The sequence below is a fragment of the Vombatus ursinus genome, unplaced genomic scaffold (genome assembly GCF_900497805.2).
Source record: "Vombatus ursinus unplaced genomic scaffold, bare-nosed wombat genome assembly UNPS02001419.1, whole genome shotgun sequence".
Classification (NCBI taxonomy): Eukaryota; Metazoa; Chordata; class Mammalia; order Diprotodontia; family Vombatidae; genus Vombatus; species Vombatus ursinus.
The window spans coordinates 4,225,339-4,239,117 of record NW_020941197.1 but is presented as its reverse complement, the minus strand read 5'-3'; the positions used below and the strand labels follow the sequence as shown (position 1 = coordinate 4,239,117).

The 13,779-nt window shown below is 35.4% G+C and overlaps 1 protein-coding gene across 4 annotated transcripts in view; it reads right to left on the bottom strand.

Moving 5' to 3' along the window:
- Positions 1-13,779, bottom strand: part of RPS6KA3 (ribosomal protein S6 kinase A3) — a 104,875-nt gene that overhangs the window by 15,203 nt on the left and 75,893 nt on the right. For 3 of the 4 annotated variants that reach the window (XM_027866673.1, XM_027866683.1, XM_027866690.1), the window contains 3 exons: positions 11,081-11,206; positions 8,589-8,678; positions 2,733-2,891 (listed from right to left, as the gene is read on the bottom strand). In XM_027866673.1, coding sequence (XP_027722474.1) covers positions 2,733-2,891; positions 8,589-8,678; positions 11,081-11,206 — 375 coding nt within the window. The remainder of the gene's footprint in view (positions 1-2,732; positions 2,892-8,588; positions 8,679-11,080; positions 11,207-13,779) is intronic. The other variant, XM_027866674.1, reaches the window with a different exon arrangement.

Below are 13,779 nucleotides of genomic sequence, written 5' to 3'. Positions count from 1 at the left end.
ACAATTTTGATTACATAAAATTGGAAAGCTTTTGAATAAACAAAATAATTGTACCTAAAATTAGAAGAGAAATAGTTAACTAGGGAGAGAAAGTTCTTTGTATCAAATATCTTTGATAAATGTCTTATAACCAAAAAATATAGAAAATTGATACAAATATAAGAACACAAAGTGGTCAATGGATATGAATAGTTTTCAAATGAAGAAATGCAAGCTATCAAAACCATATGAAAACATACTCCAAATCACTAATAAGAGAAATGGCAAATTGAAACAACTCTTGAGATTTTAACTCACATTCAACAGATTAGAAAAGATGACAAATGACAAAAATTATTAGTAAATTTTGGAGGGGATGTGGAAAGAACTTGTTGGTATACCTGTGTACTGGTCAATTTATTCTAGAAAATATAGAATTATGCTAGAAAAGTCAGTCATCTATAACGTACCTTTTGACCCAAAGAAATCACTAGTATCTGCCCAAAGAAGGTCAAAGACAAAAGGAAAAATTCTACATACACACAAATACTTAAAGCAGCAAAGAACAGGAAGAAAACTAATTGCCTGTTAACTGGGAATGGTAGAACAAATTATGGTGTAACAAGGTAAGATAATGTTATATCCCAAAAGAAAAGATGAACATGAAGAATTCTGAGAAACTTGAGGAAACTTTTACAAACTGATGCTGAAAGGGGTAAGCAACACCAAGAGAAAAATTTACATGACCACAATAATGAAAAGGAAAACAATGAAACAATTCTTTCCTTCTGTGATTCATTTCTCCAACTTATCTTCTCTCTCTCTATATATATCTTGTACATATTTATTTTCATTATGTCTCCTTCATTAGACTGAACCCCTTGAAAGCAGGGACTGTTTTTTTCCCCCATTCTCATTGCATCCTCAACACTTAGGACAGTGCTTGGCACATAATAATAAACACAATAAAGGCTTGTTGATTGACTTCAGAACTCTTATCGATGATTAATATTTTCTGCTCTTTCGTATAGATTGGTAAAGAATAGTGTGGAATGAGGCACACATTTTCAGACAAGAGAGTCAAAGTGTTATTTGTTTTGCTTGGATGTACTTATTTTCAAAGTTTTAAAGGAGGGTTTTACTGGGGAGATTTATTTGGAAGTGATGTTAAAAAACCCAGAACCATAAGTAGTGAATAATAAGATGTTCTGAACTTTCATTTGTTTAATACTGATCAAATATTTCTTTCCTGATATATGCTAAATATTTTCTGTTTTTCTCCTAGTATAAAATGATCTAGAAAAATTGAAAACTTAAAAAGACCAGCATTTCTTCTCTAATTTTGTTCAAATGGATATATATTTATTTCTTGTATGAAAATAACTTTTAAATGCTGTATAAGCAAAGGAATTTCACACTAAATTTTAAGAGATGAACTTGCTCCAAAATAAAATGGTTGCTATTTTTAAAAATTTACTAAGGATGGAGTTGATTTTTTTTTCCCTTCTGCATTAGATTGAGAACATGGAAAACATTTAGGATAATCTTGAAAGAATTTTCTACTGCTGGGAAGCAGATTGTTATTTTTGCTCTTACTCTAGTATTGAAACAGCAGAAATGTTTTTGCCATCTACTACATTTGCTATCTATTACAGAATACCTGGTGCTTTCATTCAGAGAGTATTCTATTCCTAAAGATGAATTCTTAGTGTCCCTTGAAATCTAAATGATATTAGAATAAGGAAAAACTCAAATGAGAACAACACTTTTCTGTGATAATGCAACTATAAATTGAATTTAAAATAGGATTCTGTTCCTTATTATCATTAAGTAATTGAGGTTTTTGAGCAGCATAAACATCTCTCCCCCTCCCCCCATATATTGCTGCTCCCTTTTTATGAACAATCTCTTTGTTCTAATCAGCATTATTCTCAAGTGCTTTCAATCAAAGCGGAAGCCTGACATCTAGCCAATTCAACCAAGTGCTCCCCTCCAGCCTCACTACTCTGAAGATTCACTTCTATCAAACTATTTCACTCAAAGTTGATGCAGCATCTTCCTGTGAAGCTCTAAATCTATGTTCTTAATGTGTTCCAAAATTACTACTATCTCCAGAAGATTTAGATGCCTGGTACATCTTACAAATGTGGCAGGAGGCACAAACCCACTTAACAGTGGCTGGGGACAAAGGAACACAAATGCTAGACGCAAGAGGAATGTTGCTTTCAAATAGTATTTAGCAGTGAGCATTATAAGTCTATTTTTTTTCAATATACATTTGTGTGTACTGAAGGTCATACATAGGTCAAGATTGGGCTCCTTTGGTCCAATCCCAAATAGCTGTGAATTTCAATGGGTGCCTATAGGTTACTTTAAGGGATAGCTTCACCCTTACAATGGACTCAGTTAAGGGGTATCCCAGGGTCTGGGGGCACAAGAACTATGGCATCAGGTTTAATTTAACAAAAACATCATGGTTATACATAAGGAGGTTTTGTCTCCTCTCTTCTGGGGCACTGCAATGTAGGCGAGGGTTTCAAAACAGCAATGATGATGCCATAGGAGTTTGCTCTTTGCTCTCAGATCAATGATAAACACACGAAGAAGAGCAGAACAGCGAGGTGAACAGGAGTTAGAGCTCTTCACAATCACACAACAGTTGTCATCTTAATGCCAAACATGAATATTAAAACAGAAAAGTCAATAAAGAATATAGGTATTAGAGACATACATAAAATATTTAAAACACTTACCCCTTGTGCATGAAGATATTCCACAGTTTTGGTTATTGTGAACAGGACAGCACTAGCTTCTCTTTCAGAGAAAAATTTTTGTCTAAGAATTTTATCCAACAGTTCACCTCCTTTCATAAGTTCTGTTACTACATAGACATATTTTCCATCATCATAGACCTACAAAATACAAGTATCACAATGTGAATGATCCTTTGAAGCTTTGTGTCCAAAAATAAACCTTTAAAGCATCATACTCAAAATAAATTAGAGCTTCTTTTAGAATCAATGGAAAATTTCATCATCACAGCCCACAGAGAAAAAGAAATCTACAAATACAGGGCATGGATCACTCTACTTGTGCTACTATCTGATCTCTTCTAACTCATCCCAGACCTTGGTCTAGCAGTCAATCCCCTCCCCTCTCTCATGAGCCTTCTATGTCTCCCTCTCCAACAGCTCATACCCATTTTCATACAGAAGTAGGAGTTAAAAATAGCATCTGAAAAAAAATGAAAGAAAATCTACTTTTAATGATCAAAGCATATCTGCAAAAATATTCTCCATTTTCTTAGGTTATTTCTATATACACACACGTATTTTAGATGGATATAAGGGAAATGATTATTAAATAACAAATTATTGTGGAGATTTCTGACTTTTCCCAAAAATTTATCCCACTTTTTATCTAGGTTGAGTTGTTGCCCCACTCAACTAGAAAATCTTACACAGAATTTAATCTAAGGTGAATTCTGGCCCATTGTGTTCTACTCAGGTAGGGTGGGGGGGGGGAAGGGAGGGAGGGAAAGGTAGATCTTTTGTCTAGATGGCCCAAGGCTGAGGGTGATTTGGAAGTAAATGACATAATCAAAGTCACACCCCTAGCCCCTCAATGGAATAGGTCCACCTGTCATTATGATATTCATTCTTCTCATTTATTGTTAACCAATCAGAGTCAATTGCCACCCTCTGGATCACCCATTTTTCCAAGGGCATATAAGCATTGAGTGGATTCCATGAGAGGTCTCTGACATTCATGAGCACCTCTGATCCCTTTTATTAATTACTGCTAGCATGATTGATAAAATGATAAATTAAACAAAAACTATGTCTAACTTTTTATATGTTACAGATAAAACAGGGATGCCTTTTATTATTTAATTCTGGTGTATAGTATATAACACACTCTGAATGTTCAATAAATGATAAAGGCCTAAATCTTTGTGAAATCTGCCAAATTTTCCCTGCCCTCTGACCTCCTCCCCTTTCCTGATGAGGTACATTACTATTTCTATTGCCTCAATCATAAGCAGAAGCATATTTGGAAAACTAGACAAAGGTACAGAAGTTAAGGCTCAAACTTCTTAGAATTTAGGGCTGAGGCAGTTAATTGTTTACTCTTCACTCTCTCTCCCTCCCAAGATTAAGTCCCATTAATGCTACCTTCACAATAACTCCTGAATCCATCCTCTTTTAACTCATCCTGACACCAAATCTCATTCAGCTCCTCAGCATTTCTTGCCTGGACTATTTTAACAGCTTTCTACCCGGCAAGCCAGAGCCCAGGATTTCCCTTCTTCAGTTCATCCCTCACCCACCTGCCAAAATTAACTTCCAAATTGCATAGTTCTATGTCATAGGCCTGTTGAAAAAACATTCAATTGCTCCCTTATTGCCTCTATGATAAAATACTGACTTTTTATCCTGGATCATTTAAAACCCTCTGTGATCTGACTCCATCTTACATTTCTAGCCTTTCTTTTCTTTTTCTTTCTTGTTCTTCTGAACTTAATATACACTAAAAAACCTAAACATATCCATATAGAAAGAACTGTAAAACAGGACTGATTACATATGAAGCTGCAAAAAGTGTATATGTATATACATACACATATCTATGTAAGTATATATAACACCAATATAACATGATAGGTTAAAGCTCCTGCTTATCTGTGTCTCCCTTTGAACTTCTTCCAGTTCTATTCATATTTAAAAGTCCCATGCATGATGGTTTATTTGGCACCGTCACCCCCCCTCTCTCTCTCATCAATTTTCCTTCCCCCTCCAACTAAAACCAAAAAACCAAACCAAACAATTAAAAAATCTTCCATTGTAAACAAATCAGAATATTCAAGAAGAAAAAAAAACCTGTCTTACTCTACATCTCTATTATATTAGCTGGGTAAAGAGGTAAGATATGTAGTCTTATTTCATGTTATTCACCATCATATAGTCTACATTTTAAGTAGACTGGACTATTAATTATTCCCTGATTTTGTCCTGCCACCATCTGCCTGAATGCATTTACTCAGGCTGTCTAGAATGCTGTCCCTCCTCTCTACTTGGTGACATTCTTCTCTTAAGAAACACATTCTGAATTGGGGGAACCAGGAAACAAAGCAGCCCAAGTGCTGTTAGCTCCTCTTGTGAAGCCTCCCCCGAGTACTTAGTTTAAAGTGTCCTCTCCTTTGCTGTTAGCACACTACCCCTGGTATGATGACATTTAATCAGTCTATGATCAATGTTTACACAAGGCTTTGAACATACATGCCTAATAAATGGGTGCTGAATTGGTCTCTCCCTTTTTTGAAAGGAAAGGTTTGAACAACTTTCATTATATGTCACTTGAGACTCCTCCTGTCTGAGGGACAGAAGCAGGTCCATCCCAGACCAGTTCTGATCTACCAGACCCCTCCTATGTTGGGCTCATTCTCCTTGGTGCTCTTTTCTGTCCACTGTTGATGGCAAGCAGCAGAAACCAACTCTACTTGACTTTTTGGAAACTCCTGTAATTGCAGATATGGAACCACATACAGAATACAAAATTCCTCATCCTGATCAGAGCTACTCCAGTCTGAATGGATGGAGTCAGGGGAAAAAGTGGCAATAATAAACTTCTGACACAAAAAAGTGAGTAAAAACATCTAAATTCTTGACTTATAATCTGTTTTGTGGACAAGTAGTCTCTGAAATTACTTAAAACTCTTAGAACATAAGAATTGGAAGGGGCCCTCAGCAGCCATCTAGTGCAGCTCAAATGTGAACAACAATCCTCTGTACAACAACCTTAACAAGTGGCCATTTGGCCTTTGATTTGAGATTCCTCTTCACATATTCTGGCCATTCTGCCCTACCTGCTCTTCCCTGTCAGTAGCATTCCGCCTCCTGCTTCTGGGTTGAAGGTGTCCCACGTGCTTGAAGTTCTCCTGCATCACTGTTGCTTTGTTTAGAACCCCATAAATTTCTTCAAAGCACAACTCAGACACCGCTTTCTACAGGATACCTTGCCTAACTTCTCGGGTGTTGGTTTTCTCCTCTCTCAACTAAAATCAGTTTGAATACATTTATCTGTGCATATGCTGTTTTCCTTCAACAGAAGGTAAACATCTTGAAAGCACACTTCCATTTTTCTATTTGTATCACCAGTTTCTGGCAAATAAGAAGTGATCAGTATGTGTTTGCTGAACTGAATCTTGAGCCTTTAACAAACTTGGCTGCCTTCCTCTGGACACTGTCCAGCTTGTCAATGTCCATGTCCCTCCTAAAATGTGGCATCCACAACTGAAAATGTACTGGATGTGGTCTGACCAGGAGAGAGGACAGCAGGATTATTACCTTCTTCACTCTGCACATGATGCCCTTTTTAACAAAGTCTTAAGATGGTATCATCTTTTCTGGCTGTTAAAGCATGATGCTAAATAATGCTGAGCCACTAATGCTGAATTTACTAAAAAACCCAGATCTTTTTAATAGGAATTATTATCTAGCCATTTCCCCTCATCTTGAATTTGTAAAGATGATTTTTAACCTAAATACAAGACTTTATGTTTAACCCTATTAAATTTTGGTTTATTAGATTTAGAACAAGTTGTCAAGATCTTCTGACTTAGTCGCCCAAAACATTAACAATACTGCCAAATTTGCTGTCATGTGAAAATTTGATAAGCATGTCATTTATGACTTTAAGTCACTGATAAAAACAAAGACAATCACAGATCTCAAAGGCATGGCACTACAGACATTTGTCTTAAGTTGAAATCAAATCACTGACTACTCTTAGTTTGGCTATTCAATTAGTACTTAAATCCACCTAAGAATAGTATCATTAAGCCTATAATATATATTTTGGTCCAGACTCATGATTTCATCGATGTGGGGAGCTCCCAGTGTGGAAACTCCTCTCACTAATGCAGATTAGCAACTGATTTATTGCTAGTCTTAGTCAGTTCCCAGATGACGTGAGAGGGTAATTGCCCACTGTCACATAGCTAACTAACTAGCATGTTCCTAAAAGCAAGACTTGCACCCAGGTCTTCCTGACTCCAAAGTTGTCCCTCTAGCAAGTAGGCGTTGTTACTAATAAAATACTAGAATTTTGTAAGAAATTTAAGTCGTTTACTGGCTTATACCATAGTTTACAGACAATCTACTCTCATTTTTAAAATCTGAGACGTATTTCACAGAACCTTTTGAGAACCAGGCACTCTCTGGTTTTCCTTGTTTTTTCCAAGATAATGGAAACAAATCCACTGGTTCTTTTAGTACACTGGACCTTGTGACTTGGACTCATCAAGTTTTACCAATTTATCGTAATTTTCAATTCCCAATTAGCCAAACAATCCCAAATTATTTTTATTCTGTCTTTTTCAGTTCAAAAAGCATTATTCTTGGCAGAGAAAACATAAGAGTTGAATAGATTTGCATTCTTTCCATCATTAGTTATTATGATCTCATCTGTCCTGTAGAGTGAAACTCTCTCTTCTTTGACCCACCCTTTTATTTCTATTTATTTATTTGGCAGTTGGGGTTATGTGACTTTCCCAGGGTCACACAGCTAGTTAAGTGTCAAGTGTTTGGTCTGAGGTCAGCTTTGAACTCAAGTCCTCCTGACTTCAGGGCCGATGCTCTATCCACTGCGCTGCTTAGCTGCCCCTAGTCCCACCTTTTAAAAATGATATAGCTAATAAATCCCTTTGGGTTGTCCTAAGTTAATTTAACTCAACAACCATTTAATTCAGCACCTACTATGCACCAGACTAGGTGCTTGGGATACAAAAGAAAGTGGTCCTGCCCTCAAAGAGTTTATGTCCTATTGTAATAAAACATGTTTACAAGTAAGTATGAAAAATAAATGCAAAATAATTTCAGGGGTCAGGAGCAAAGGCTTCTAAGAGGTAGAGGTGAGCATTCTAGGCATAAGATTGTTGTTTGTCCTTTGTTCTCAAAGAGAACCATGACTTCAGGAATGTGATGCCATGACATGCAGGTGAACTGGATTTAGATGCAGGAGGGCTGTGTAAAGTCACCAGCCTCACTCTCCTCCAGAGCCATCTGGATCCAGTGGCAAGATATAGATCAAGACAACTGGAGATGGCCCTGGATGCAGCGGGAGACCTGGGCCTTTTTCAGCTATGGTCTTTCCCAGGTTTCAGTTTGACTGAGGTGATGCCCATTCAGTGATTAAGGCCAGATAAGAAATGAGGCAAAAAATGGGAGAGGAGATAGAGGAAGGAGGGAGGGAAAGGAGGAAGGAAGGACAAGAGGAAAGGAGCTGTGTTGCCCAACTGGAACTGGACAGTTGGGTCCTCAGTGGGGCAGATACTACTACTCACAGATTGTTGTTTGTCTTTGGTTCTCTAAGAAGACCATGACATCAGGAAGGTGATGTCATGATTTGCAACTGAATTGTATGAGAACAGCTTATGCAAAGGTATAGAGACAGGAGATACAATGTAACATATGGAGAACAGAAAGCAGGACAGCTTGAAAGGGAGTAACTTAAGCTGCTGCTATACCACTATACCAAAAAATCTGGGAAAAAATTTGCAAATGTTATTAAGAGAAATCAAACAATTTATCTTAAAAGGATCAACTCACATCTTTAAGAGTAATAATATTTGGATGTTGTCCATAACGGAGGAGGATTTCAATTTCTTCTGTTGGGTCTCTCTTACTTTTATCAATAATCTAAAAAGGAAACAGTATTTATATGAATAGCCAAGAGATTCCAAAATGATTAACACTTTAGGATTTATCCTGTATGAATACTGTAAACGTGAGCCTTTGACAACACATTTTACTAGTGCAAGACTAAAATTATTAAGGATTTTTCTCTATTTTCTAGCATTTGCTAGCTCTGTGACCATACTGATTGGAATATTTTGCTTTTTTCTTTGTATCTAGACTTTGTCAAAGATAGATTTTTTAAAGTCTCCAAATAGAAAAAAAACGTCAGAAGTAGCTTAACTGCTATCTAGTCTAACTTTATTATCATTACTGGGTTTGGAATTGGAACATGCAATAATTTTAGAATGACAGAAGAGTTTCATAAGCCATTTTCTTAAAATTTGAGCTATCATAGCTAATTTCCAAGTACTTATTTTCTGTGATACAGCTGGTAGATTATCCAAGTTGCTTCCCTTTTTGCTTTCTGTCCACTATTTTGAAATTTATATGATAGTGTTCATGGAAAGAAAAAAATTAAATCAATTCTTCAGTTTTTCTTTTTCCCAGTAGTTCTTTTAATATATTTGGCCAGGTGAGTGATGAAAACTACTGGTTATGGTAGAACTATTAGGTGATCTATGAATTTCACTTATACATGGTATTCCTATCCCCTATTAATAAGTAATCTGTACAGTTGGCTATATCGAGCCAGCTCCACATGAGCAATGGCAACTCTGTTCACTGGAATCTTTACTACCTTAAAGTGATGATTTTTACTTAGCTAAAACTAAGGTTAACCAAAGCTAGCCCTATTAAAATTCAAAGGGAATAGTTCAACTCTTAAAAATCTGTGTTTCAGATGCTTGACTATTTTCCTTAATGCTTTACTACGTTTCATAAATATATTTATAAACAGTATTTGGAAAAAAAGAATTTTCTGATAATTTAATATGATTTTCAAATTAAACTTTTCTATTTGCTTTGTTCAAATGCTTTCCTTTTTTACCTTTTGTGGTCCTTATATTTTAAGTGTAAAATAGTTCATTAATTAAGAATTCAGAATAAAGGCAGAACATGTGTAAACTTTAGTCACATAAAACAAACAAAACTACCATGTAATTTCCCACATAAACACGTTGTTACTTAATATATGTTTAGCTGCAGTGGAATTCTGTATTTTAAAACTATGGAAGTTAAATATATGACCAGGTGATCACTTGATAGTTATGCTGATTAGACAGATGGCCGAGGGCTCTGTGAAAACCAGAAATTATCTAAGGTACACCTCTGCCAGAACTTCTACAGATATGAGTACAGATAGAGCCTGAGGTGGGACTACTACCATCCCCAACTTACTATCTATTTAAAGTCACATGCCACCTCCAGACAGCCCAAGGAGGAATTAAAATTTTCTTGACGTCTATCTACAAAAAAAAGGTTTTGACCATTTCAGTTATTTCTGAGTCAGCCACTTTGGCTGGGTACATCCTAGTTCTCCCAGCTTCAGCCTTATTCCTCTTATTTACATAAAACACAAATTTCAGTCAGAGTAATAAGGTAGATGGGAAATTAAAATGCATTATTACCAAAGCTTACCAATCCAACATAAATATGCTATAAAGTTAAATAAATGTAAAAGATTACTAGTATCTCCTCCAGAAATAAATAACTGGATCACAGATATGGAGCTGGAAGAGACTTTGGAGGCCATCTAGCTTATAGACAGGGGATGAGGACAATAATTGATATAGGTAATGTCTAACTGAGAAAGTTCTCCCTGCCAAGGCAGGTTGGTATGTACTTTGAACCTTAAGCGTCTCAGAGAACTGCCTAGGGCACTAAGAGGTTAAGCAACTTAGTGGAGTTATACAGCATATATGGGTCAGAGGCAGGACCTGAATCCCTATGTCTTCCTGGCTTTAAAGTCAGCTCTCCCACATTATGCATGCTGCCTCAAATGTGGTGAAAATGAAGACTATCTCTAGTCATTCAAGAGTTAGGCTTCCATCACCAAAATCTCTAAAATACAAGTTCAGTCAAAGGCCTTAAATCTTTAATAACCATTTCCAATTAAATTGCTCCAGCTGGAGAGTCAAAGCCTGCTGACCTTGAGGGAAAAAGGCAGTAAGTTTGACAATGGCTTCATATTTACTGACTTCAAGCTAAAGGTTCAAATTTCAGAGGTATATAAAGCTCCCTTTCTATGTTTTAGAAATACTAAGTAAGTTTCAGTGGTCATGGGGTTAAAATTCTCAATGACAATAGGTTAACACATTTTAAGTCACTAGATATGCAATTTGATCTTAACCTGCTACAACAAATGTGAGACAGCCTCTTCCAAGGAGGGTTATGGTTTTTAATCACTACTGAACTACATGGGTGAATTGTAAAAATGACATTTTAAATAAACTACAAATACATACCTTAACTGCATATTCCATATTTGTGACTTTATGTATACATCTCTTGCAAATAGAGTAAGAACCAACTCCAATATCTTCTTTTACTTCATATCCATCAGTAAACTGAATACTGTTCCTGTGCAACTGCTACCAAAATAACATTATCAATTGATGAATGCTTCAACATATATTATGATTCATTTTACAAGTAGGAAACGTATTACACCTAGATGCCCCAATGCCTCAAGTCAATGTATTTTCAACAAACAATCCCTCTGTAAATGTACACTATAAATGCATCCAGTAAAATATATAGCTCCAGTACTAATGAAGCTACTAGGCCAAAGCTCAGCTGAGGATGGGTCTGGTGACAAGAGGGATACATTTTAAAAAGGGGAATTAAAAGTGAAAAAAATGATATAATTTAATGAACAAGAAACAAAAAGCCCATCTTCCCCAAATGAGGGTTAATTTACAGATTGCTACCATCAATAAGCAAAATGTTTTACCTTTTTTTTTTTTTTAAAAGCAATTCCAAATTAGGCTAACATATAAGAGCAAGCTAGAAGTTAAGAGTCTGGGATTTGTATGATCTCTCCCAATTATGAACTGCATGAATAAAAGGTTATAGGAAGTTCTTGCTCCATAGCTACGTGGGATGTGCATTATCTTCTAAGCATTAAAATCCTTCATAACCTGGGCCCAATTTATCTTTAGACTCATATCTCTTCTCATGCACTTTACACTATAGTCAAACTAGCCTTCCCTTGGTTCCTCACACACATAACTTTATCTTCCACCTCTTTGTCTCCACGCTTTTGTAATTGCTCTTCACACGTCATGAAGGTACTTCTTCTCCAGACTTCTGTCTCACAGAGTTCCTCACTTCAAGACCCAGCTCAAGTACTACTGTATACATGAAGTCTTTTCTGATTTGCCCCAACTGTTAGTGCTCTCTCTCTTTTTTGCCTAACTACATTGCAACGATTTTGTATTCATTACAAATATCTATCTACACTTATATATGTATGCGTTGTATATCCTCTGATAGAATGTAGGCTCCTTATGAACAGAAACTGTCTCTCTCTCACTTTTTGTGTCGCCAGGGCCAAGGACACTGCATGTCACATAATAGGTGCTTTAAAAAATGCCAACTCACAAACAAGTTTGAAAATTGTACCCTTTGTGTAATATCATTTACTGGGGGCTTTGAGACTTCAACATAAAGCTGCTATAGTATAAGCAAACTGACTTATTACAGAATATCTTTAAATATTGGAAATCAAAATTTTCTATGATGAAAATTATGCAAATTTATAAAAAACAATATTAAAAATGAATCTGGCTGCATACTCATAGGTATTGCACTAAATAACTATCTATCCTTTTTATCCACAGCCTAATCTCTGGGGGGAAGGATCTACCTACAGATCAAATATAGGTAAAAAAAAAATTTCAAAAATAAAAAAAAACACAGATAAAGGTATGATTGCTGGGATGGTTTATGGACTTTATTAACAGTTTTTGAACACTATAAAACTTTAATTGGTTCCAAAAATCAAGTTAAAAAAACTGTAAAAAGTAAGCAGTAGGTGCTCTTTAAATAAGCACTGAGTTGGATTTAAGTTGTAAAAGCAAGTATCAATTTACACAAAGCACATTTGTATTTAAAAATTTTTTAATGACAACTTCATTTAGCATGACAACCTAAATGAATTACTAAAATTCTCATTTTTAAAAGCCTTTCAGCTATATCTGAGGCTTTTGGCTTTAAACAATTCATAAATACTCATTTGTTTAGAATTTCAACTTCCACAATGAAATTAACCAAAATACTTGAGAATGTCAATTTAAAAGCAACAATTCTACCTATGTGCACAATTAAGGATATTTCTATTGAAAACTGAATAAATCTTTCTGTTTGTGCAAGTAAATAATATAGTAGAAACCATTAAACATTAAGAAAGGGACTTTTTATACATATCCTTCTGTGTTTATTTACTCATCTACATAATATGTAAGTACTATTAAGTTTTATTTATGCTGAATGCTAAGGATACACCAATTAACACTTAGAACCAGAGATTTAGACCTAGAAGAGGCTTTACTGGTTTTCCAGTCTAGCTCCATTATTTTACATATGAGAAAATTAGGGTCAGAGAGGTTAAGTGACTTGTCCCAGGTTACACAGGAGCAGCAGGTGGCAGAATTAAGATTTGAAACCAAGTTCTCTCATTCTGAAACTAGTGCTCTTTCTTCTGACTATGCTATTTCCTAATGAAAGCACTAAACAATTATTAAAAACTAATAATTATTATAATTAGATAATATTTTAAGAAAACTTTAACATACTTTATACTAAGTAATCAACAGTAGACAACTTTTAAATATGATTAGTTGTGAAGCTAAGATAAAATCTGAAAAAAGGAATACAGATGAGTCTTCTAGATTAAGGGAGTTTTGGGCATATATATCAGCCCATATCTCGAGGCACTTACCCAACTCTCACCAGTATAGCTTAAAAAACAAAATAAAACAAAACAAAAACAAAGCCTGTGTTTCACGTAAAATTACAAATTCATGCTGAACTGGCATGCCAATTCCTAGATGCCATGCCCTTTTTTACATGAAAATAAGCTTTTAAATTTAAAAATTTCCCCCATATATAAATCACATGCTGATTGATAATAACCCTTTTGTCTTAAAAAACTTGCCTTGAA